This window comes from Camellia sinensis, chromosome 2 (genome assembly GCF_055761805.1).
Source record: "Camellia sinensis isolate YWXY chromosome 2, ASM5576180v1, whole genome shotgun sequence".
In the NCBI taxonomy this organism is placed as follows: Eukaryota; Viridiplantae; Streptophyta; class Magnoliopsida; order Ericales; family Theaceae; genus Camellia; species Camellia sinensis.
The window spans coordinates 114980524-115007717 of record NC_138962.1 but is presented as its reverse complement, the minus strand read 5'-3'; the positions used below and the strand labels follow the sequence as shown (position 1 = coordinate 115007717).

The 27194-nt window shown below is 37.2% G+C and overlaps 2 protein-coding genes across 6 annotated transcripts in view; one reads left to right on the top strand and one right to left on the bottom strand.

The window, feature by feature from the left end:
• The window catches only part of LOC114302293 (FAD/NAD(P)-binding oxidoreductase family protein), a 45808-nt gene extending 34355 nt beyond the window's left edge, over nucleotides 1–11453 (top strand). For 2 of the 5 annotated variants that reach the window (XR_014361556.1, XR_014361557.1), the window contains exons 5-10: nucleotides 7684–7914; nucleotides 8270–8391; nucleotides 9540–9678; nucleotides 10600–10762; nucleotides 10889–10994; nucleotides 11080–11453. Coding sequence is in view for 2 of the 5 variants with exons in the window: in XM_082915453.1 (XP_082771579.1) it covers nucleotides 7684–7914; nucleotides 8270–8391; nucleotides 9540–9678; nucleotides 10600–10761 (654 nt within the window). In the remaining 3 variants the exon portion in view is untranslated. Of the gene's footprint in view, nucleotides 1–7683; nucleotides 7915–8269; nucleotides 8392–9539; nucleotides 9679–10599; nucleotides 10763–10888 lie in introns of all 5 variants that reach the window. The other 3 variants (XM_082915453.1, XM_082915454.1, XR_014361555.1) reach the window with 2 other exon arrangements.
• Nucleotides 11454–14761: 3308 nt separating this feature from the next.
• On the bottom strand, nucleotides 14762–20795 carry WRI1 (Integrase-type DNA-binding superfamily protein). Its single transcript, XM_028247307.2, has 7 exons — nucleotides 20300–20795; nucleotides 20077–20159; nucleotides 19712–19720; nucleotides 18579–18667; nucleotides 18339–18463; nucleotides 17777–17853; nucleotides 14762–15692 (listed from the first exon to the last, which is right to left on the bottom strand). Exons 1-7 carry the CDS (start codon nucleotides 20530–20532, stop codon nucleotides 15019–15021), a joined length of 1290 nt encoding a protein of 429 aa, XP_028103108.2. The 5' UTR covers nucleotides 20533–20795; the 3' UTR covers nucleotides 14762–15018.
• Between the last annotated feature and the right edge of the window lie 6399 nt (nucleotides 20796–27194).

The following is a 27194-nucleotide window of genomic DNA, read 5'->3' as shown; positions in this document are numbered from 1 at the left end:
GGACCTTAAGGTAGTTGGTGGAGGGTTGACTTCGGCCACGAGATCGTATCGACGACTACATGGGTCTCTATGAACAACAACTACATGGGCAATTGTTGAAGTCATATATCATATAGATCTGGGTGGCAACTGTTGCTCTCCCTGCCCCATGGGAAGCTCCCCAGGCGCAACCACTTGCTGCCTAGACGGGCAATGCGAATGAATCTCTCCCACGCCCAAATTTGCAATAGTTTGGACCCAATTACAATACTGATATATGTCATGCAACATGAATTGATATGTACTAAAATTCTTACTAACCTGTAGCAATACAAGTGGTCCTCCGATCTCCTTTGCACCCACCTGAGCCGCTTGACACAGCATCCTATACAAGCATGCCAAAGCCGCGCCACCCCAGCTTTACTCGCCAATCTCGTCGATGTCTCTCAGCAGTGGCAAGTACATAAGCTTGATCAGGTTCTATGACTTATATATGGAAACAATTCACTAAAATCTAATTATTTTTTATTTTAAAAGTCTATTGGTTAACTCTAATTTAACTATAACTATTAAACTCTAATTATTCCATAAATTACGATTTCTAAAAGAAAAATAGGCTCAGCTATTTTAAAATTATAAATTTGTGTGCCACTAATATGGAAGCAATTCACTAAAATCTAATTATAATCATAAAAAAAAAAAAAAAACTCTAATTATTCTATAATTTATGATTTTTAAAAATATATATATGAATCTCAAAATTTATAAAAACCTTTCAAATGGTCACGTTATCTATGCTATAATTAATATAGAAATCTTTTTCAAAATTATTTTAGGGCCTAAGTTACATAAGCTTAATAATGACCATGAACATAGTGCAGTAACATGTGGATAGTTTTCCTACATAAATATTTGCCAAAACTTTGAATAAGAAAATTTTGTTTAAAAAATAGGTTGATGATTAGATTTATAGCATATTTGACAAAACTTAATTATTGATTTTGTAATGCTAAAAGTTTCAATAAAGTATAAATTTTTTAAATTACATACATTTATTCATAAATTTTAAATGTGAAAAATGCTAGGAGTATATGAAAATATTAAATTTTCAAATGGTAGAAGAATTATTTGATTAAGTATAGAATTTTTTAATACACATTTTCAATCAAATACACAATAAAAAACTTAGGCCTATGTACTAGAGTTAAATTGTTTTACATACATATTCAGTTTAATTTACTTGTTTAGTATATTGTAATTTTTTTTTTATAATAAAACAATTAAAATATATAAAAAATTAAAAATTAAAAATGATCATTTAGAGTTCAAATTAAGAAAATGACTTTAGGGTTTGCAAAATGTTCAATTGGTCTAACCTCTAAAACATTAGTAAATATAATTAATTAATAGTTTAACATGGGGTTATTTGCATTACAAGCTAAGAATTCACATGGACTGTCCAATTACAATCTCACAATTAAAAGGGCGCCCATTTTACAATTTCACAATTCACGACACTTTGGTAAGCATTATATAATCTTCATCGACCAAGCGTCCCTAGACATGTCCGCCTATCATGACCTGTCTGCTGGCACTCACTGCAACGAGCGTTCAAACACCTATCTGATATATCCATCTCATTCGGAATTAGGGGTGCAACTCGGGCGGGTTCGGTCGGGTTGGGGGTTTTCCCAAGCCTAAGCCCAGCTCGAATTGTATTTGGCAGTGTCCAAGCCCGCCCAAGCCCGACCATGAACCCGAGCATTGCTGCCGAAGCCCGGACCAAGCTTTGTATTTTGAACTCGGGTTAGTCCGAATTGCCCGAAATTCACAAGTCCAAAAACCTGTAGGTAGACCAAATAAAACTCTCTGCTTGTGTCCACCAGACAATTGAGTCCCATGCTCACCTACCATGGTGTCCAGTCCCTAAATCCAATATTTAAAATACAAAGGTAAAATAAAGAATTAACAAGCTTATGAAAGTTAATAGATAGAATACATAAGAAAGAATGTAATCAAAAGGGCAAAAAAACTTCAAACCTGAGGCAATTATATATATAAGATATAGTTGGGTTAATTTAATTTAATTTATTAAACCTCTTTTATTTAATTTATATATATTATATAATTTATATAATATATTAAATTCAATTCGGGTTCGGGTTCGAGTTGCTCGGGTTGGCCATTGATTCTGCCCAAGTCCGGCCTGAATTACAATTCGGGGCATCAAAAATCTGCCCAGGCCCGTCCAGATTACAAGATATAGTTGCCCAAGCCCTAAAAAAACTCGGGCTGGGCTCAGGTTGCTCGGGTTGAGCCTGCCCGAATTGCACCCCTATTCGGAATATGGGACATAGATTTACTACCCCGTTTTACTTCTCACAGACGAAATGCATTAGGCATTAAGGTCTACTGCGGATCATCCTAATAATCTAGATGCGGTATTGGGTTGAATTTAGTTTCCCAAACCCTCATGTATACAGGAAGCCTATATACTGGATCAACGTACTTGAATGGATTGTCACCACATTCAGACATAACAGCGAGCATATGGCAACATGGATAGTGTCTTATCTCGTACTTGCCATAACTGTACGTGGGTTGATTCATGCGCACAATCTGTGTATTGCGACCTCGTCCATGGCGAAAAGATGTTTGCACCTCAAAGACGCCGCGGGGCCCATTCGACATTATTGATACAAATTAATTGTCATGCTTGTAGGTGTAACTAACTTCACAACATAATATGTACAATTTAGTTTACATTACAACTTAACCTATCGTACGACATCAACTGGAAAGTATTTCCCCTTGCGATGCCCTCCTCGATCATTTTTTGCATCTCTCTAGGGTATTAGAACTCATTCCGTGCATCTATTTCTGCTTGGGCTCCCATCTCGTCAAAATATTTTACGAGCCGTCGAAATGTAAACTCAACCATAGCTGAGATAGGTAGGTTCCTTGCACCTTTCAAGACACTGTTGAAGCACTCTACGTCATTGCTGGTCAATACCCCCCACCGATATCCACCGTCATATGCAAGGGCCCACTTCACAGGATTCATCTTGCGGACCCAATTGACGGCATCTTGGTTAATGGCCTGTATTTGTTCTAAGTAGGTATTACACTTTAGTCGTTGATGAGCACTCCCTGCTTTCCATAGAAGTTGTTTCAGCTCCTTATTTTTAAACTTTGTGTTGAAGTTACGACAAACATGTCGAAGGCAGTGCCAATGATATCCAACAAATTGGAGCGAGGGATTCAGCCAATGCCGCCTCACAGCAGCTAAAATACTCTCAGCTCGATCAGATATCAAAGTCACTCCCTGTCGGTTCATGACAATATGTTCCCTGATATTTGAAATGAAGAACGACCAAGACTCTAAACTCTTCGTGTCGACCGCAGCGAATGCAAGCGGTAATACTTTGCCATTGGCAGTGACGATCGTTGCTACAAGCAACATACCAGTGTATTTGCCGTATAAGAATGTACCATCTATGGTTATAACAGGCCTACAATATCTGAATCCATCGATGACGGGTTTGAAAGACCAGAAAACAAAGTGGAAGACGGGCATGATGGTTGTACCTCCGGTATATTTATGCTTTCCATTTAACAATGGTGGCAAGATTAGATGTCTATAATGCATGCATGAATTTAGGCAACTGCCTATACGATTCATCCCAATCCCCAAATACCATTCTAATTGCCTTTGACCTTACATGCCACGCCTTCTTGTATGATATACTGTAGTTCGTGGTCTTTTTGATATCTTCGAAGACATTCTTAATTGGCATATGAGGTTCATTTTGTATACGACAATCAAATATGAGTTGGATTATTTGGGTGTGAACACTATAAACAAACAAATATATATATATATATATATTTTTTATACTCACCGCAACTTGTCCCAAAAGATGAGAAGCAATGTAACTGAAGTCAATATTAATGTGGTCCCTGTTCATCCTTAGGTATAAACAATGGTGCAGACCCCTATACTACTTTATTTCAAAAAGACCGTGTTTCTTATTAAGAGATGCACGGAACCACCAACTGCAATCGTGCTTGCAAGCAAACCCCCAAAGGTCTTGCTTGGAGGTTACGACCTTATGCTTTCGATTATTTCTTGCGTGGTACAGTTTCACAGCATGTACAAGTCGTTTCTTATCGACGAAAACCATCCCTTAGTCCAACTCTGCATATTCAGCGTTCCAGATCCGGCTATGGGTTTCGACATCACGACTACTCATGTCAAAATCACCACACGTGTGAATGTTCTCATAGAAAGGGATTTCAGCTCTAGGTGGGATGCGGACATTTTCAGGGCCAACGGAGCCATCAGCATCATCTTCTTTATCATCATCATCTGATCTGGCTAATAAATTTTCTTCATCAAACATTTCATTTTCATCGTCGTCTAGGGTGACATCAGCACCATACAAGTCATTGTCAGCAATAGTGTCCGCAAACTGCACATTGGTCACCGTTTCCGCCATACTCCCATCAACTTCAACTGGAGTGGTATGATGACTGCAGGTGGGAACATCTTCTGTGTTATTGTGAAATTCATAATCATATCCACCATGCGAACTTGATTCCACACCATGGATCTCAAATGTCTGTTGTGTGTAGACCACTGAATAACGTTGATCTGATGCATACATAGGAGACCGAAACGCTGTCGTGTCAATCCCTTGTGTAAGCAATGTAGTGAAAGGACGAGAATCCATCTGTCTCATATTCGGGACATTGCATACAACCTCTTTATCAATGTACACTTCCAAATAATTTGGTGGTTGGAAACTTGCACTGATACTTAATACGGTGTTCAACGTCTCATCGTCATTGATCGGTAATGTCTTGTATCTGCTGATTGCTTGCCACTGGCGATAAGGATACCTACATTTGAAGTTCAATCGGACACTTTCGCCATAACTTGGCACCTTGGAGATGAACATCTCCTCCAAATTGTTAAGCGTGGTGTCAAGTTGCACCCCATATATCCCTTTCAGCTCAGCATCATATGACACCTTCATCGGGATCCCAAATTATGTTTTCCCCCAGTAGAAGATAATTAGAACACTCTCCATACACTCGCTTCTATGAAACAAAAAACTTAAAACATCAACAATATACTTATATTGGATTTTACTTCTAAAAGAATTATATGGATTTTAACTCATTCAATTACAATTACTTGTGAGTCAAGAATTTTATTTGAGTATTCATTAATTGTAATCCAACAATAATACAAGTCAACCTAAATAATTAATAAAAAAATATTTTTTTAAGTAATAATTGTTGATGTCCTAAATAATTAATTAATGAGTTAATACAAGAGTTAATAAAATTAATATTGTTAATTAATGTTTAATTTGTTAATTAACTCATTAAATAATATTGTTAATTAACTCATTAAATAATATTGTTCTTTTAATGATGTCCTAAATAATATTGTGAACTCATTAAATGAGTTAAAAATTAATGAGTTAATATTGTTAATTAAGTCATTAATTAATGAACTCATTAAATAATATTGTTAATTAACTCATTAATTAAATTAACAACAATATTGTTAATTAACTCATTAAATAATATTTTAACTCGTTATTGATTTAATCAGTAGAGTGGTGTTTGGTTGAATAAGTTGTAAAATAACTTTTTGCTGTGTAATGTTCATGTTGCCTTTTTTTTCCTTGTATTTTTTTTATATTCATATTAATTATTTGTTTCTATATTTCTTTTCTTTATTAGTAATTGTTTTTTTTTTCTTTTATTCATTTTATTTTATTTTCATTTTCTCCTTATTTTTTTATTTTATTTTATTTTTTTTTAATTTTGTTTAATTTATTAATTCATTACAATTAATACCAATTAATATTCATGTTCTAATTTATATTAATGTTGTGATTTCATTACATTCTATTTTTTTATATTCATTTAATTATTTATTTGTATATTTCTTTTCTTTATTTTTATTATTTATTTTTTTCTTTTTCTTTTTCTTTTTCTTTTTCTCCGCATTTTCTTTTCTCTCCTTTCTTTTTTTCCTTCTTCTCTTCTTTTCTTCTCTTAATTGTTTTTTTTTCTCTTTTTTCCTTATTTCTTTTTTTTTTTCTTTTTTTCTCTTAATTTTTTTTCTTTTTCTTCATTTTATTTTATTTTCTTTTCTTCTCTTCTTACATATTAATTATTTCCTTTCTTTTTTCTTATCTTTTTTTAATTTTTTAATTTTTTTTTCCTTCTGTGCTCTCCTCTTTCACCCACGATGGTTGAAACCCTAGAAATGGCTTGATTTCTGGCGATGAGCTCAAGTCCAATAATCGCACCAACACCCGAACAACCCCTTGAGCCACCGTGATCAACACGAAAGAGAGAGCTCTGGTTCTGGTTCTGGTTCGTGAGAGAGAGAGAGAGAGAGAAGAGATCACGACGGAGTAGATCGCGATCGCGGCGGCGCTAGGGTTTCAGATCGATTGATCAATCGATCGATCGATCGATCGAGAGAAGACAGATCGTGACGGAGCATATCGCGATTGTGGTGGTGCTAGGGTTTTAGATTGATCGCGGTAGTTAGGTTTTACCCCTCAATTGAGAGAGAGAGAGAGATGTTGATTAGCTCCTTGTTGTGTTGGGTTACATGGTGAAGGCTCAGACATGGATGATGTGCTGTGTTGACCCCTCATCGTCGCTCTTTCCACCTCTGGAAATCGCTTCTCTCCACTGGAAATCACCTCTCTTCTTTCGTGAGAGGGAGAGAATGAGTGTGTTTTGTTTATATACCTGGTACACTTGTAATAACTTGAAGGTGTGAAGGGCATTTAAGTCTTTGATATTCAGCTTGCCGCTTAAGCTGTAAAAATAAGCACCTCCTCCCCCACTCAACCAAAAAGCTCATTTTCCACTTATAAAAAGCTATAATCTACATCCATTAAGCTACACCAAACACTTAGAAACAGTTTAATTTAAGCCAAAAGCTGAGTTAAGATGTTTTTAAGCTGTGCCAAACAGGCACATTAATAGTTCCCTTGGTGCTTTATATACCAAACTAAGGTTTCATATTCCATCGACGTAGGATGCAGGTTATCACCTCAACTTTTTCCCATCGTTGGAGGAATTGATGCGTTCAAGACCAAAGATTTATTGAATGAAAAAGATATTCATTGGGCTTGAAAATAGTTTCATTTAATTTAGTTTAGTATATCTACGATTTTTTGTTTTGTTTTGTTTTGTTTTGCTTTTTGCCTTTTGCTTTCTAGTATTATGGTTGTCCTTAGGATTGGTTGAGTTTATTCCTTAATCATTTGGCAGTGTGTTTATTTTAGTGGGTATTAGTTAGAAGCAGTTTCCATATTATATGGATGTGCTGGAGAATAGAAGATTTGGAGAGGTAACAATTCAGTTTTATATTTTCTCTTTGAATCCTTCTAATCTATCGTTTATAGGGTTTCTTTTAGACACCAAAGCATGTTGATTTGAGCCCTATATATGTGGGAAATTGCAGATTTCTGAAAAAGAAGTCGGATTCTTTGCATGTTTTCAGCCTTGATCTGAGTTTATTCTAGTATGCTTTTGGTTATGGTTGGTGGAGATGCCTAGGGGCTGCACCAAACAAGCTATTATTACATATGGTTTATTTGTGTTGTTGATTGCTTCATGTTTGTGTCTTCTCTTTTCTTTCTCTTATTCAACCATTTGCAGAGGCTGGAACTGAGTTCTATATGGGCTCTTCTTGCTGCATTTGAGGATCCTCTTCCCAACCCTGCCAATGCAGTTACATTTCCTTTTGAAGGAGCTTTTGTAAAAGGAGTTGACTCTGTCTCTTGGATGGCTAATAATGCAAAGAAATTATTGTGTTCCCAGAACACTGGCCCTCACTGTTGGACCTTTTTCAGTACAGCAACTTTTGGAAAGAGGAATAAGGTTCCACAGGTTAGTCAAATTCTTATTTATCAATTTTTATGCAAATATGCATGCTTGTGCGTGCACACACGCAGAGGCTTCGACCAAACCAAATATTGGATTAAAGTTTTTGGGTTCTCTTTGGGTTGACAACTAGCATGAAACCTCTAGTCAAACCAACGTGGGTGCCTTGGCGAAGCGACCTTGGCGAACACTAGTTGGTAGGGAGGGAATTTACCTATGCGCAGAGAGTTTAGATGACATGCACTAACCCTTGCCAATTTGTTGAGACTGGTGAAGAGTCTAGAAGTAGGCAGGTGGCTTATTTTTGGGGTTTGAGTTACTTGTTAGATACTTATGAATGATTCATTTTTGTGCATTACAGGAAAATATTCCAACTGCCACGGCAGAGAGGGTGAAGGAGGCAATGCTGGAGGGTGTTGAGAATGCACTAGGACTATCCAAAAGCTCACTTAAGAGACCATTTTATACCCGATTGCAATTGTGGTACGATTTCAGCTTCTTAGATATGCCTAACCGTTAGGGTGAAAGTAATGAAGTTTGGATTCATTCGGAATCTGTTGTATATTTGTGGTTGAGAGTGACTAGGGATTAGTAAGTAATCAAGGCACAGTATTAATGTAGGGAAGCTGTAAAATCAAAATTTACTAATAGTTTCTCACGCGTCTCTTTGGTCTTCTTCTTTCCAAATCCATGGGTTGCCTTTCTTTCATTTGATGGACTACTATGCATATAATCTGGTTTCTGAGAACATGGGTTCTGTTTGAAGACTCTCTCTCGATTGATGGAATAAATAATATCAATTTATAGTGTTTTGATGAATTTAAGCAATTATGGTCAATGTCATGAGCACAACTGGGGCAATCGTATTCCCAGGATTTTTCCTCTTCTACAACGATATTTTGAAATATGGAAGGCTAAGTTATGTAAAGCTGTTCTATAATCAGTCATTTTTGCCTTTACAGTGATTTAAGGGGTTATTATTCAGTTATTTCTTTGGTTAGGGCTGCTTTCCATGCAATTTTGATTTTTCTATTTTTTTTCTCTTTTCTTTTCTGATGTTGAAAAACAAACAATTGAGAGAGATTTTTGGGTCACTGATCTCACTCCTGCTGGCTGCTGCAGTTGGCTTAGGATTGGTTAACTCTAAATTAAGCCTTTTCCCTAGTTTCTTTGTTTTTTCATGAATAATTATCTTGATTATGAACCTACAAAAATAACAATTTTGCAGAAAGATGAACAATGATTTTGAGTCAGATGAAGAACAGTGCATATTAAGACTTCATTTGTGTATTGTGGTGCTGTTGGATATGTTATGAGTGGTTGAATTGTAATGCTGCTATACACTGATCATTTTATTAGTTTTAAGGGACAGAAATTAGACATATTTCTACCTGCCTTTTTGCTTTGAACATAGTGTCCGCATCCTACATTGCAAGAAAAAGGGTACTAGTGAATAAATGATATAGAGTCAGATAATGCACATTAGAAGTAATAGTTGTTTATTATTTGAGAACATTTATTTATTATTTTTATATGGCTATTTTCTAGTACTTTACATTTTTACTCTTTTTATTTTTATTTTTATATTTTGGCATTCAATAAGATTAGTTTGACATTCCCTAAATATGTAGGGGTGCTGCTCTTCCCACTAATACTCCAGGTATCCCCTGCATCTTTGATCCTCATGGAAGGGCTGGCATATGTGGTGATTGGCTATTGGGTTCAAGTTTAGAGGCAGCAGCCATAAGTGGCATAGCTCTTGCTAATCATGCAAGTTCCTTTTATCCCTCTTTCTACTCTTTTTTCTTGTTGGTTTATATGTTTATATAAATTACAGGAAGCATGAAACTTTGAAATCATAATGTCTATTTCTATAAAGCATCTCCATCACGAATACTCCATTTTAGTCACTGTACCCATTACAAACATGCCTCAGACATGCCGGAACATGGACTTGTCCAATTTTGTTTTGCTGGATACGTTGGGCGCACTGGACATCAAGGCGTGTCTTGTGTCTGGACACGCCACAGGACACATTTGGGGTTTTATTTTAGAAAGGTGATTAGTGGTCAAAGTAGAATAATTGGGAACAAAAGGGTGGAGCTTCAAAAATAAAAACAAAAGCTTTCCCCTAGTTTGTTCAATCTTCAATGTCTTAATCTCTGCCCTAAATTTCATTTGAGGGATAGAGAGCATATCTCATTGAAAAATTAGTTTTCCCTCTCATCTTTCTAGTGTTATTATCAGCTTTCATTTACATTGGTTGTGGAATTTTCTGTGTTTTGATAAATGTTTGACACCATATTATTGCTTAAAATATAGTGGGAATTTATTTATTTTTGTTGGAAAACCACTTCATTATTTAACTTGAATGATTTTGACTTATGTCATGTAATGAGTATTTTGTATGTTTGATGTTTAAATTATAGATCAAGTGGTTTTTTCATGTTGAATTAGTGTGAATTTTCATTATTCTTGGTTTTTGTAGATAAAACCTAACAAGATAACAACATGAAATGTGTATTTTTATTTTCTTTTTGTTGGATCTCTACCATGTCTGTTCTTTTTGTCGTATCTCCACCATGGCCATGTGTCACTGTCCCAATTTAGGTTTTTTCCTTTTACTTCCATTTCTGGTGGAAGTTTCTATAATTATGTAACTATTGAATTGAACATGGTCTTGCAATGCAGATTGCAGATTACTTCCAAAGTGGTGGAGCTCGTCCAGATGAATTTGCTGTTGGTTTACATAATGAATTTCAACCACTTATCGGACATGATATTGGACAATTTCCTGGCCTAGAATCTGAGGAACAAACAGTTATGGCTCAGTCTATTCAACTTAGCACTTGAGGTAGAAATATATACACATTTTTTGTTTCCTGAACTTGAATGTGATTTTTTTTCATTATGCCATGTAAATGATCCATCATGTTCTGATTTATGTTATCTCATGCTAACTTTTAGTTTGATTTTGAAGCTTGATTAGGTGGTTGTTGAAGTTCTATAAACATATAATTGCGACAGCTGTTTCAAAGGGAGACCTCAGGATTAGGCAGTGGAATCATCTGAAGGAATGTTTTATGGTGAGTTTTCTTATGATAATTTGTATGCTTTGAGATAAATGTCGAGACATGTGCCTTTCGCAGCATCATGCTTAAAATGGATTAGATTTGTCATTGGCAGCTGCCTGTCTTGAGCCTACCTGCTCCCTGCTTTTGTAATCTATTCCCACACTTAAGGGTGAGTTTCAGGAGGCATCTCTAATGTTTTTAACAGTATAACTGGGCTTCCTCCATGTTGTCCCTGAAATATTTACATCTCGTGTGTGGGCTGTAGTCCATTTGAGAGTAATGTACCCTTGATAAAAAAACTGTAGATAAGGATTGTTAAATGGAGGATAAAGTGTAATGTTAGGTTGAGTTTGAGTTAACGAATGGACATTGAAAGGGGAGGTTATTGTTATGCTATGTGTTATTTTCCCTTATGGGTATTTTTGTACTTCGAGCACTTTTAATATAAGTATGATTGTATGATGGAGAAAACCCTAAGTTACTCGCTTCTCTTTTTCTCACACCATTCTCTCTATTCATCTCAACTGGTGGCTTCTATTTACATCACAATTATAGCTCATTACACCTCCCATTTTTTTTTATTACAATATTGTCCTTCTGCAAAATTACTTCAGGGACTAATAACATAACAAAATGTTAATAGAATTTTCATTTATTCGCCTTTTCAACCGTCACCACCCCTTCTCCGCCACCAACCACTAGCATTTCCCCTCTCTCTCCCTCCCCACCCTTGTGCAACTCCCACACATCCACCATTAGAAAAGGCAACTCACAATCCATAGCATCACTAGCCCAAACAGCATCAGAAAACAACAAACTTTGATGCAAAGAGCCCTAAAGACAATGCAAAATCCGAAGACCAACCAGTTGGAGTAGAAAGAAATTGATTGACTATATGTACTGCAGAAGCAATATCAAGGCGAGTAAGGGTAAGATAGACAAGACTATCCACTAGAACACGATACAATGTGGGATCAAATAAAAGGAACACCATCAACAGAAGTATAATGCACATTAAGTTCAAGAGAAGTATTCACAATGACATTAGTTGGTACCCCTTAGGAGAAGAAGCCATCTCAATTCCCAAAAAATAACGAGGCAAGCTAAGGTCCTTCATCTCAAAATGATGGTGCAATTGAGTCTTGTGCACAAAAATATCGTTAAGATCATCATCAGTGATGATTGTGTCATCAATATATAACAGAAGATAGTCTATCCCGCATAATAGAATGAATACAATGAGCCGAATTATAATCATCGGTACGACTGCCCAAGTCAACCACAGTAGAAATTTTTTCAAACCAAGCTCGAGGAGTTTGTTTGAGACCATATAAAGCTTTATGAGAAGTTTGCTAACTTCACCCAAATTATATGGAAACCTAAGAGAAACCATAAAAATTTTGTCAGCTAAATCACCATTAAGAAAGGCATTCTTGACATCCATCTAGAAAAGATGACAGTGACGCACAACTACAACGATCAAAGTATGGGGAGAGTAGTCATCTTGGCAATAGGAACAAAGGTTTTCTCATAATCAATTTCGTGTTTTTGAGTAAACCTTTTAGCCACAAGTCTGGCTCTGTATCTTTCCACAGAGCCATCCGCTTTGATTTTAATCTTGTACACCCATCAACAACCGACATGTTTACCAAAGGGTAAAGAGACAAGATTGCAAGTACCATTCTTGTGCAAAGTAGAAAGCTCCTCATTCATAACCTATTGTCAAAGAGAGTTAGAAAGAACCTCCTTATAGGAGGTTGGCTCAGAAAGAGAATGAATAGATGACAAAAAGGAACAAAATTCAGAGGTATAATAGGAGTTAAAGAAACCAAAACGATAAGGACACTTACGAGGCTATTGAATACTGAGAATCGGGAGGAGCCTCATTGTCCATAGGCAATGGAGACAGCCGGAGGAGGTAGGGAAGTTATACCTCTAGGCAAATCATGCATTTTTTCGACAAGCATAAGTATGAACAATATGAGGAACATCAAAAAAGAGCAGACAAGGAGAAGAGGGAATTTTTAAAAGAGAGAAATCACGAACATAAGGATCATAAGGAATATCATCAAGAAAGTATCTAGATAAATAATATCAGGTTTAGAGGCAGAAGCAGAGTGAATGGAGAAGAAGGGTATATGTTCTAGAAAGACAGATACTCTCCTCTTTTTCCCCTCAAAAAATTGGTTAATCTAATAGGTTAGTCAAAGCATAATTTAACCTATATAAGCACAAAGAAAATAATGCATTGAGGATTCGTACTCTAAATATAGTAAAAATTAACTGTGGGTAAATGTCAGAGGTCTTTCCCTTTAAAAACAAGTCATTTTAGGAAAACTGTAGTTTTATTAGGCATACTTTTTTTAATTAGTTGTTCTTGCTATGTGCATGTATGTTATGCTATTTGTATGATTTTATTTTTAGAAACAAGTGGCAACCAAGAGTCGTGTAGAGTTGCTCTTTTTCTCATAACCTAATTAGTAATTAGTGAGAATGGGCTTGAATTTGATCCATGAGTTGGTTTGTGGTATCAAACGCAATTGATTGGCTGAATGGAATTGGCCTTTTTAGTAGATTTTTAATGTTGTTTGGTCTCCGTGTATGTTCTCAATTACACATTATACTTTTTATATTCTATACATTTTTTTGTAAAATTTACACTTTTACCCCCCTACTTTATGTAAATTTTCTATATTTTATATTTTATGTACATTTTTATATTTTAATTCTGTACAATTATTATTTCTCATTTATGTAATTGCAAGTTAAAATTCCAAAATTTCATGTATTATGTTATTTTCATATGTGAAGCATGCACCAAGTTATGGTCGTCTGTCAAAATTTCGCAAGGATCCATTATTGTTGTGCGGTTTAATTTCTCAAAACTTTAATGCACTATTTGTTAGGTTTATATCATATCTCACCAACACAAATGGAAGTACACTCACGCACATACCAAAAAGAAAAATAATCACACATATTTATATGGTTAAGTCCAAATTGCCTACATCTATAAGAGAGAATTTTCACTATAAATAAAATAGAAAATATATGTGCGAGGCCAAAGTACGCAAAATCCACACCATCACGCAAACCCCATGTTCAAGGGTAATTTGAGCCCTTGCTCACCCTCATTTTGGTGCTCTCAATATTTTTTTTCATCCCTTACATCTCTATTTTTTCTCCACCACCCTTTTAATTTCTCTCAGAGAAATCCAATAGTCTACATGACTACTTATAATAGTCTACCCATGAAAATCTTAGGGGTTGTTTGTGATGACCTAAATAAGTGCACTTTTTATCTTTTTACGAAAAGATGTACAGAAAAGTAAAGAGGTGATGTAATGAAAAAAAGATAAAAAGATAGATTATATTGGATTTGTCAAACTTGGCCTTAGTTCTATACAATTAAATTATCAAATCCTACATATATTAAGTTTTTCAGTAAATTTTGAATTCTAATATTTTAACCCAAATACATGTATAAACCAACTTAATAACTAGTAAGATTTACCTTTATCACATGAGTGGACTAATCCTAACACTATCTTTTACTTTTCTTTTAGAAGGTTTTCTTGGAGTTGATCACAATCAACTCAAGGCAAATAATGATCTATATTGCTCACAGTAATTAGAAAATAATCAACAAAAGTCTCGATTTTAGTTCGTAGCTATTATGATTGCAAACTTCCCCAAGGTATGGGCCACATTAAAAAAACCTCTACAAAGTAAATCCTAAATACTTGTAAACACTCGCAAATTATATGTATCAACTAAGATTAGATGCAATAAGAAGAGATGTCATACTTCAGACATTTGAGTTTACAGTTCATCGCAAAAAACCTTGCGCCCAAAATATGTCCAACTGTCCATATTTTATGAAAACAATGAGGGAAAAATGTAGGACACAATCTAAACACGTCTCAAAAGTTTCCTATATATCCCCCCACAACATATCCCAATTAAAACCAAACCAAACAAAACAAACTCCAGCAATTCTAAATAAAGATCTAATATCCCAAACCTTTTAAACAAACTAATTACAAGGAAACAAGGTGGTGTTGGTGGTTGAAGAGGATGGCGATGACGATGAAGGGGAAGGAGGAGGAGGTGAAGTCAATCCTGCACGCTCTTTTTCCTCCATAACCCATAAAATATCATTATCAACCAAGTTGGTTGCAGTGTCAATGAACAGGCTATCGAGGTTGAACTCAAAATTTTCATTGGATGGTCCATCAAAGATGAATTCAATATTATCCTCAAAACCTGTGTCATTAAACAAGTCTGGTAGCTCACCTACTTTCTCGAGGGGAATGTCAGGAACTGGAAGCATATTGAATCCAGTATCCAAGCAGAGACTCCAAGGGTGATCATGCTCGTTGGTGGAATCCGTCACCACCATGTGATCAGCCGAGTCAATGGCAGGAGGGAACTCTAAGTTTAGAGGTTGGGGTTGGGGTACCATCAATATTTTCTCCTTTTCATCTTCTCGGTGGAGGCGGCGGTGGTGTTGATGTTGAAGTTGTTGTTGATCTCCCCACTCTTCTATGGAGGAATTGGGATTTGGTTGTTGGGGTTGTTCATCTAAAAGAGCTTTGTTCTTCTTCAAGCGGCCTGCATAGATGCTGATGTCAAAGTTGGTAACTGCATTTGGACCTCTGTACTCTATGGCTGCCATGTCATATGCTGCTGCTGCTTCTTCTTGGGTGCCTTCAACAACCATTGAAATTGAAAGATTAAAAACAAACAACTACAAAAAAATAATAATAAAATAACTATATACATACTTTCCCTTAGAAACCAATTTCTCCGAGCATTTGGAGAGAGGGGGGTTGGGAGGGGGTGGGAAAGAAAAGAACAGAAAAGAAAAAGAGCAAATGGGTATCTTCTTTATGTTGAAGTTGACAATGGTAGAAGAAATCTAATAATTTTTTAATTAATAGAAACGACAAATAATATAAAATATATATTAAGCTAGTAAAATATATTTTTGAAAAGAAAACTCACGAACTGCAGCATTGTTTTTATATTTTACAGTTGTTAAAAAGTGGAGCAGTTGGTATCTAAATCTCATACCCTTGTTTTTTTAATTTTTTTAATTTTTTTTTTATAGCAACAGTAGTACTACTAAAGTGTTACATGGTAGAGTGAGTTAGACACATGCAAAATAATGTGACATTTTATGATCTTTTCAATTCAAGCCAAAACATTCATTAGAATCGTAAAAATGTCACTATCACATCATTTTGTACGAGTTATATATATAAAAACATTATATGTAAATCATTTTTTCATACAAATATGTTTGGTTTGAAACTTTGCCCAAAACATAAATACTTGTCGCCTTATAGTGGCTCATGGGGGACCCACTAAGAAAATAAATTTATTTTTGTCTTATTCGTTTTTTCTTTTAAAAGTTTGTCTTTTTTGTTCTTTCTTTTTAAATTAAAAGAAAGAAAACACGGTAATGACAATACAAGGGGTGTCATGCTAGTTTGAAGACTACTTGCTATGATTTTAAATAGAAAATAATGATATTTTTCACCCAAAATGAGAAAAAAACAAAGAAAACAGGGAAAGGCCATGATACACTCCCAAAACATTATCTAGGCATGGTGATCCTATTGCCAAAACAATTTTGATTTGTACACCATGTTTTGTACAACATGTTTTGAACTAATCAAAATTGTTTTGGCAATAGGATCACCATAGTGTGTGTAGGTGAGAGAGAGAGAGATTCATTCAATAGTAAATAATCCGGTACTACTTAAATGCTTTTCATTTATGAACTGTTGAAGTTAATATGAGAAACTTATTGATACATCAAATACAAGGTAGCAATTTTACACTTTAATTATAATTTTAACAATTTAAAATCTTCCAACTTCTTAATTTTTTTTTTTTATTTATTAGCAAAACGAAAGACTTAATTGATGATAAGCCCATACAAAATATGAAAAGCTCCAACCTCCTATTCCAACTTTTTAACTACGTCAAACAACCCCAAATAGTATAGTATGCATTGTAAACACGATGGCATCATTGAATTGGAAGGACTCCACAGCTCAATGGGCATTCGATGGATTGTATCGTTGAAAAAAGTTTATGAAAATTTGTGGGATCACTAGTTAGAAATACAAGAAATCCTTTGTCAAATCTCGTATCGGCCACCACACAATCAAAGCTAAAAACACTCACTATAGTGGCAGTGTTTGGGACAAGGGGCATGGGAGAAATATGACGGGATCCTATGGGCTATAGAAACTATTTGTTAGTTAATTTTACCTGTAAATAGACTCTTGGGAGCTGTTTCATTTGGGCATACAGTTTCATTTGGATAGACAGAGGGAGATATTTTCCTTTGATTGGATGTAGGGAGCATAGAAAAACATGTGCATCCCTACGGCTCCTCAGCAATTTTATTTTATTTATTTATTTTTTTGTACCATTCGTTTGGTGACTAGATATAAAATTCGATGATATATTACATCCTCTACAAATACAGGATTTGTAATACCACCCCACGGTATTGCATATCCCCCCGCCACATGACAGGTCATCCTTCATACAACTGTCGAAATAATCTCTCCCCTTTGTCAAAAAGGCCCTAGTGCAAATATATGGACAAAGGGGTTCAACAAATGGACATAAAAGTGTCACAATAACCACTCACGACATTGTAATAGCAAAAAGGGCAAAAAAAAAATAGGAAAAAAAAAGGTGTAATTGTGGGTACCACTTTAATATTATCATATATACATAATATGAGTAGAAGCAAGTGGAGGAGCTCTTACTGTAAGTTCCCAAATATAAATATTTGTTTCCGAAAACCCGCCCAATTCGTGCCTCCCATCGCCCATTGTGATGGTGCCTGTCAAATGTGATAAAAGCTTTATAATCTTTCCGAGGAAAAGATACTAATACTAAAAGTGCCTTTTATATATAGAACCAACTGTATACAATTTTGTATTAGATGTGTGTGTGTGTTTTCTTGGAAATTTTCACAACAATAACTTTAAGGACACAAGACTAACCACAAAACCAACCATAGAAAAAAATAGTGGGCCCCATAAGAGCATAATTGGAGTAATTAATTAGCATTTTGTGAGACCCATTTTCTATTCCATCCATGTACCTTGTAAATGGAATACAAAATGGGTCTACACCATTGATCTCCGTGGAACTAATGGTTTAGATGATATGTGTAGTTTAGGATATAATTAGAACAAGTGATGTGTGGATTGAGAACAAAAATATAAAATCAATTTCCTAAGTATATGCATTGAAAAATTATGTACACAGAGATAAAAGAGTTTGTGAAAATAGAATTTTTCCAAGGTTTTGGTGGTGGGTTACCTTGCCACACCACGGTACTTAGAAACACCCCTGGAAAATCCACTGCTTTGGCGTCGTAGGGAAGCTAAATACTCTTCCTTGGACTGCTTTTGCATTTCCCCAAGTTCCTTGGTGTATGTATCAATCTGTATTTTAAGCAAATATTTTATAATAAAAAAATAAATAAATTGTTAGCTGAAAATAATTCATGCATAACTAAAATTAATTACAAACTTCAAGGAAGTGGAAGAAAAATAGTACCGGAAAATTTAATACAGTGTTGGCCCCCCAATACTTAAGGGCCGCGAGGTCGTAGGTATGAGCAGCTGCTTCCTCATTATCATATGCTCCTACATTCAAAAGAGAAATAAATTAAGTGACAACAAATCACAATACTGATATTGAAAATTTTAAAAGATTGTTCAAAGGGAATGGCTCTCATACACAATATATGCATTGGTTGAGGCAACGAAACATTATTATACAGCAATGGCGTTTTAAAATAAGAAAAATATTATACATAATAAATACAAGGTAGGTCCCACATAAATGTAATAAGATGTTATGTTTATACATAGGATCACCTTAATAATAAATACAACAATGATTCATCCCCTTTGACCCCCTCTCTCTCTCATTGGTCCCATTTTCTTTTTCTTTTTCTTTTTTTTCTGCTCCTCCAATCACCACCCGCCACGTGACAAAGGAGGGTGAGGGGGTGACCCCCAATAGGGGGTCCCAAGCATTATTCTAATAAATAATAAGCCCCTTCCTGTTGTCAAAGAATAAATAATAACAAAGTAGGTAATCTTTAGTTTTGTATTAATTATGCAACAGTCAAAAACTACTTAACAATACGACACCCAAATTTTAGAAAAAAATCTTCTGCGACCAAGTGTGAGAAAATTATTCAAAAAGTACCAAAAAAATAATAAATTGTGTGACTCATATTACATCAAATTTAAATCTATATGCCGATTCATTTTTGGGTACTTTTTTTGGAGTAGAAGTAGTAGCTTTTCCGAAAACCATAATTTAAATAATAATAATAATAATAATAATAAAAGAACGGGATAATTGATAATAATAAAAAAAAAATTAAGGTTAATTACACTCACTTTACCCCCTCAAAATTCGTAGATTTTGACCCTTGGCTATGTAAATGTATAGCTTTTATATTTTCAAGTCATCTCCAAACTGGTGTATTTGTGCGATTTTTGTAATTGATGAGTGAATATGTACGAATTTATAACGAGAAAAACGTGATGTTTATTAATAGTTGAGTGAATTTTGATGTAATTAACCAAAAATTAATCTACAAATCAGAAGGAGAAGAAGAAAAAGAAAAAGAAAATAAGAAAGAATTGAAGAGAGAGAAGAGAGGAAGAAGTTACCCAAATAAACTAAAATGGCAGCGACAAAAGCGTAAAAGAACGTTGCAATGACAAGGATCCATCATCAACATCAACCATCAACCATCAACCATCATCCATCCATCCATCCATCAAAGAATAAAAACACAGGAGTCAGTCAGTCAGAAACCCACCCACAAGCATGCCATGCAATGCAACAGATGCTGTTCTGCACTTTCACTTATTATTATATTTAATAACAAACATAGATTGCAGCAGATCTCTTTGATTTTATCATTTATTTATTTTCAAATACAAATCTATGCTGAAAAGTTTACAAATTAAATTAATATAAATAAATTAATTAATTAAAGATTGATGATATAGATATGGATATAGATATTCACTTTGTCTTCCTTTCTTGTTTTGAATGCTATTCCATGAACTCTTATCCCACAGATGAGCTTCAAACCTCCCTGTCCATCTGTGCCTGTCCACAATCAAAATCTCAATCTCAATGCCATTTTTCATTCATTTGATTATCAATTATCAACCCAAATTCTCATGCATGCAAACAAATGAAGAGAGAGAGAGAGAGAGAGAGAGTTATTGCTATGAATTATTAATTACCTGGTGACTCCTCTGTAAATGGAGCTTCTTCTGGGAGAGTTGGGATTAATAATCTTCTGGGACTTGTTTTGGTTGAGATTTTTATTGATTGCTCCTCCGGGTCTGGATCTGGGACGCTTGGCCTTGGGCTTGCGCTGGGCTGATTGATCATCATCATGATGAGCAGGATGAAGATCAGACTCAACGCTTGAAGTTGAAGATGAAGACCAACAAGAAGAAGGTGACCTCTTCATTTTGACCTCTGCTCTGCTCTCTAAGCTACTTTAGCTAGCTTTCTCTCTCCTCTTCCTCACTTCACAACAAAATACAAAATGTGGGTAGAGAGAGAGAGAGAGAGAGAGAGAGAGAGAGAGGTTATGATATGGAGGGGTGGCAGGTCTAAAAGACTCTTATGGGCTTGTTTTCTGGTTACCTAAAGTGGTTTACCAAAACATGGAGAGAGAGAGAGAGAGAGAGAGAGAGAGAGGGAGAGAAGAAACTTCAGAAAGTGAAGCTTGCTTTTAGTTTCAGAAGGGGTGCGAAGCTTTTATGATGTAATAAAAAAAATAAAAAAAAAAATGGTTCAGCTAACGAGTGTTTTAAAGGTATCATGAAATATATATATATATATATATATAAAATTGCGTAGAATTCTAGAATTTTTATTTTATTTTATTATATATTTTTATTTACGCTGTGGTTAGTTAAAAGATTTAGGGAGGGATTGGGAAAAAGAAGGAAAAAAGTAGGTGAAATGTGAATAAAATATATCTATATTTTATTTAGTTTCTTACAAATTTTTTTTTTTCAAATTCATTTCCAAATCTTCCAATTAAACACAACATTAATTTAATATTTTTACTATTTTTACAATGAGTAATGCTTGAAATTTTAGAAAAATTATTAAAAATTCTATATAGTATTTACATGGGCCTGAGACCCACATATATGTGAGTATTGTAAATTTTTTGACAAACTTTTTGAATTATGTAGCATTTTTGTTACCTAATGTTGCAAAAATCTCAATACTAAACAATGAAAAAACTATCAATGTAATGTATACTTTATACAAAAAAATATAATTTTTATCACAAAATGTATAACTGTTATCACAGAAAGTATAATTTTTACTACAAAAAATATTATTTCAAGGGCGCACATTATAATTTCGTAATTTGTAACTTTTACTATAAATTTTTTTTCCTTCTTCTGATGTGCTCCTTTTTAAGGTGTACATTAAACAATACCCATAAAAACTCGTTAGTATTTGTCATAAAGGAGCAATACTACATATTATCATATTTCTTACTTTTTTTCCCACTCCTAGACATACAGTAATTGGGACGACATTAATAAAGATATATAGGACCAACTTGTATTTGGAGTAAGAAAAATGAGTAAAAAAATATAATTATATGTAACATATTCTATCATAAAAACGTGAAAAAAGTTACATATAATATTTTATTATTATCTCTTTTTCTCACACCAAGACATAAGTGGGCAAGTCTCATATGTATTTATAAATATGAAACCCATTACTTTGTGTTTAGGAGTGAGTAAATGAAATAAGAAATTGAATTACATATAACATAGTCAAGGACGGAGCTACATAGGGTAAGGGGGCACGTGCCCCCCGTCTCTCATATTTTGAAAATTACACTTTTATCTGTAATTATAAAAAGTTTTTCATTTAATTCCCTTTTAATTTTCAAATATGGTTTAAAATGTTTATATCTCATCTTTCTTTTTAATAAATTCCTTATAATTTATCATTATAAATCTTTAATTTTATCAAAATATTCTCTTATAATTATTTCTATCTCTCTCATTTCTCTATTGTTTTTCTCCATTTCTATTTTATTTTATTTTTTTGTATGCATGTTATTATATTTTAAATTATGATTATCATCATATTTAGTAACTAAAATAGCAAATAAAAAAGCATTAGCTAATTACAACATGTCTAAGACACATAATTTTGATATCACATTGATCTTTGATCATTCTTGTAGGGCAGCAAATATTCCGCGGAGCTCGTACTTCTTTCGTCCAAGTTCCTTGTCTACCCGATCGACTTGCGAGCCCAACGGCGGTGAGCTACCCGGCGGTGTGTGGTCGGAAAACCCCTTCGACGGTCAAGTTAGCACACACTCAGAGAGAGAGAGAGAGAGAGATACTCAATGAATGTAAGTCTATCTCACCAAAAATGACGTTACATGCTCAGCATGGGGGCGCAGTCACGCTTATATACTTTCTGCGCTCAACTCTGCACCCATTAGTCTCTTGACACGTGGTGTTGCTCTCCCATCTGTCAGTACAAATCCAGCAATCACCACCTAACCCAACTGTCAGGCTACATTAACGGGAACTCGGCAGCCCGGCGGAGTCACCTCGGCCTTCCACAACTGTGCTGCGTAACGTGCCCGAGTGCTCCACTCGCCGAGCTCCATAGCAGCCGAGCTCGGTAGCACTCTGGCAGGATCGAGTTCCAGACAGGTTACACTAGCATTCAGAAGACTTTTCCCACCGAGCTATTCGTGCTCCCACAAAACCCGGTAGCAGACGTTCATCTCGGCTAGGTAGACCTCGGGGATAGGCCTCGGTCGAGCAAGTCCAAATCTGGGGAAGCTCGGTCCAAACACGGGACCTGGACCTCAGACCTAGGCCTGGACCGAGCAAGATCATCTCAAAGGAAGCCCCAGTTAACTTGGCCTAAACAGGGGTGAGCCTCGACCGAGCAAATCCCACTCTGATCAGGCTAGCTCGGCCCAAACATGCTCGGCCATCTTCTGTCCGGCTCCTTCCACGGCCCAAAGCCAGATTATAAATCTCCCTCTCAATTGCCCCTTAATTCCGTCCGCGCAAACATGACTGGGATTACATGATCCGGCCGAGGTAGATTCTCCCTCGGTTCTTAGTTCACAAGATGTTAACCGTGCTAATCCCCATGCTCGGTTGACGCCTCAACTTGCCATCTTGTCTCTTCAGTACTGACGCCGCCGCCATTATGAACACGCGTCGTCCATTTATTGGCCTCGAGTAGCCAACCCAGACGTCCCTTCACATTCGAAATTTTGGCGGTTCTTTTCGCCTATAAACACGTCATATCTCCCATTTGTTCCCTTCTTACTGCTTCACCTCTGCTCCAGACGAACCAAAGCTGCTGTGCCAACCTCACTACTCAAACATTGTTCTTGCCTTGGATTGAAGCTCGAAGAATCAACTTTTGCCTCTATACTGGTAAGCTCTACGAAACTCCTCATTGCTTTTTCTTTAGGTATTTCACATTCTAGGGCACGAAATCCATAGATTTTAGGATTTAACCCCCCAAAACCTCTTCTGCCCCTGCTCTATTTGCTGTTCTTTAACACTAGTGATGAACACACGAGGATCTGGAGCGGACCAAGCTCCAGGCCTTCTTTTGATCTCAAAAAACACCTAAACCGAGCAAATTGCGAGTTTGCAAAAACTCCTGTAGGAATCGAGGTAGGCAGAGGGCTTGACCGCTCGACCGGGCTAACATCTAGTCTGCTTTAGCGGCCGAGCTTCTGGATTTACCTTCGCGACCGAGGTGGTCTGGCACTCCATCTGACCGAGCTAAAGTCAAGCTCGTTTTGCGTGACCGCGCTCCCACTTACACTTACCCTCCTTTTCTTGCAGAGTCCAAGGGAACCACGCACCAACACCGAGGCTCTCAAAGACCGAGCAGCCATCAAACAAGAGTTTGTGCCAAATCAACACAGCCGTGCTAAAACCAGCCGACTGCACACATGGGGCGTTACCGTTTCCTGGTCGACACACCGGTCGCTCTAGCCGCGTTTCGGAAGGAATACGGTATCCTGGACGACGTTCATCTAGAGCTCGGTGCCGAGAATACAACCCCTTGGGACAGATTAGACCAATGCCCCTTCACCGTGCTTTCTATTATAGAAGGTGGGCTCCGCTTCCCGGTTAACCCCCTAATGTGCGAGTTCTTGTGGCGCACCGGGCTAGCACCAACCCAAGTATCAACCAACACTTACTGCATAATAAACGGAATTGCTGAGCTAAACAACTGGCTAGGAACCAATCTAGGATTAGTCGAGATACTTCGTCAGTATACCCTCGGGCATACAGGCGACGGCCTTGCTTATTATTTAAAGATCAGATCGGGCAAGGAAAAGATAGTGACTGGCACCCCGGACAAAGACATGCATGACGATGACTTTTTCTGGGTGTCCGGTAATTATGAATCAGCCGACATGCCGGGCTGGTATATCAGTAAGAACTTCGATTCAACATGTAAGCAGTGCTAACTGCTTGGTCAAATTACTTTCTTTCTATATTCTGTACTTAATATCTTTTCTTCTTCTCTCTGCAGCAATCGAAGCTTTGCAAGCCAACTACCATTATCCCAACGAAGCATCCATCAGAACCGTGCTTCGGTATCCTAACCGGGACTGCCACGACCTCCTCGGTTACGTGCCGACCTATAGATACTCCGCTCCTTGCCGGAGTAGAGTGACCGACTTTCTTCGCGCGCCATCTCCACCTCCTGACCCCACACTTCCGGACGTGCCCCTTATCCGGTTGACCGAGACAGAGGAGATGGCCAAAAGAAACCGCATCAAGAATCTCATCACCGCCATATCCACCGAGCTACCGAGCATCCCACCTCGCGCTTCAAGAGCCGGGCAAACATCTGAGGTCGTTATTGCCTTGGCATCAACCCCCCCATCACAGGCCAGCAAGGACACCCGCCGAGCTGGTAAAAGGCCTCGAACCGCCGATCCCTCAACTGAGCTCGTCGCGGAGCTGAACACTGAGCAACCCACGGTCACAACCGAGCTACCACCGCCCTGGAAGCCCCAGTTGAAGCACTGGGGTAAGGAGATCCCGGCAACCGCCTCGGTCAAAGGCGACAAGGAACACCTCCTAGCCTTCAACCTGACAAAAGCCCTCATACTGCCGAGCGACGTGGTTGGCAGCGACCACATGCCCGACACCCGGCTGGTGAAATCCTTGGTCAAGTCTATGACCTGGGTAAGAGTTTTGCATGCTTTATTCAAATTTTTCCAAGTGTTTGCTTGGTTCCCTCTCTAATCAAACTCTCTTCTTGCAGGCCATCCAAAAACAACACCTTGTACTGGATCGGATTCACAGACTCCGGCAGAAGGCAACCGACGTTGCCAACTAGGTTGAGCACCTTCAAACCGAGCTGGGGCGATCAAAAGCTTCTTTGGAGATCGCAAACTCCGATTACTCCAAATTGCTCGGACAGCTTGGAGCCGTCGAGCAAGAGAGGGACGCCCTCTGGGCCGAGCTGGAGGCGTTGAAACAATCAAGGAAGGATGAGCTGGATGAGGCGAACAACGAAGGTTTCAAGGAGGCCGAGGAAAACTACACGAAGCAAGTCCATACCACCCAAGATATTTTCTTCAAGGCTGGCTGGAAGGCTGCTTGCGAACAGCTCGGCCAAGGATCTGGAACCGATGTGTTTGCCTCTCCCCTAGCTGCCTTCCTGCCGACATACATGGTGCTATACACCAACGACATCTTCAGTGCATTGCAGGCTGAGGCCGAGGAAGACAACGAGGGGGAAGCCGAGGAAAATACCGAGGGAGATAACCGCCTAAAGTAGACCGGCCAGTTGGAGACCGGAGTCCAGGAGAAAAACAACCACGGTCGACTTGGAGGCTACTGCTACCGGGTATGAATTTGCTGACCTGTCCTCCTTAGTTTAGTTTTATGTCTTTTTCTTCATTTTTAAGAGTGTAACCGGGCTGCCAGCCCTACCGTATGTAATTCTGTTCCTCATCAATGAAAAGTTCTGATTTCGTTAAGTGTTTGCACTGTGTTTAAACTAAACAACTTCAGCCGGGGTAAAGCACCTTGGCTTAGCAAATCATCAACTCGTCGTTGAGCAAATTATCAACTCATATAGTCGAGATAAACCATCTCGGTTGAAACCACAGTTGGGTAAAACATCAACTCATTTAACCAGAGCAAAATCATCTCGGTTGAAATCACAGAGTTGTTGAGCAAATCATCAACTCATTTAACCGGAGTAAAACATCTCGGTTGAAATCATGGAGTTGAGAAAATCATCAACTCGTTTAACCGGAGTAAAACATCTCGGTTGAAATCGTAGAGTTGAGAAAATCATCAACTCGTTTAACCGGAGTAAAACATCTCAGTTGAAATCGTAGAGTTGAGCAAATCATCAACTCATTTAACTGGAGTAAAACATCTCGGTTGAAATTGTAGAGTTGAGCAAATCATCAACTCGTTTAACCGAAGTAAAACATCTCGGTTAAAATCACGGAGTTGAGCAAATCATCAATTCATTTAACCGGAGTAAAACATCTCGATTGAAATCTCAGAGTAAGCATCTAAAACAATAGAATGCTACAGCAAAGATAAGTCACTTCTATTATATTTGACAAAAAGCGTGTTACATTCAGAAGTATAGCGTGTTACATTCACAAAAAATTACATAAGAACGTAAAATGCTAAAAATAGTACAGTTTGAGGTTGGTCGCATTCCATGGCCGGGGTATGCTTTTTCCTTCCAAATCTTCCAAGTGGTATGCCCTTTTGCCCCCCAGACCGGTTATCTTGTAAGGCCCTTTCCAGTTTGCCCCCAGCTTGCCTTCCCCCGGCACCAGTGTGTTGCCTATCACCTTCCCCGACTTTGAACGGTCTGGGGTGCACCGTTTTGTTGTATTTTCTAGAAAGCTCTTGTTGGTATGCGGCCACATGGATTAGAGCCTTGTCTCGACGCTCTTCCACTAGGTCTAATTCCAGGGCGATGGCTTTAGAGTTCAGCTCGGGATCAAAACTTTCACTGCGGAGGGTGGGCATGCCAACTTCCAATGGGATGACCGCCTCCATGCCATATGCCAAGGCAAAAGGAGTTTCCCCGGTAGATCGC

Bases quoted from the DNA above. Each gene is read 5' to 3' on its own strand.
- WRI1 (XM_028247307.2), bottom strand. From the start codon at position 20,532: ATGAAGAGGTCACCTTCTTCTTGTTGGTCTTCATCTTCAACTTCAAGC. The intron at 20,160-20,299 runs GTAATTAATAAT...GATTGTGGACAG, and splicing joins ATTTACAGAGGAGTCACCAG to GCACAGATGGACAGGGAGGT. The intron at 15,693-17,776 runs GTAAGAGCTCCT...TGGTTGTTGAAG, and splicing joins TTTATATTTGGGAACTTACA to GCACCCAAGAAGAAGCAGCA.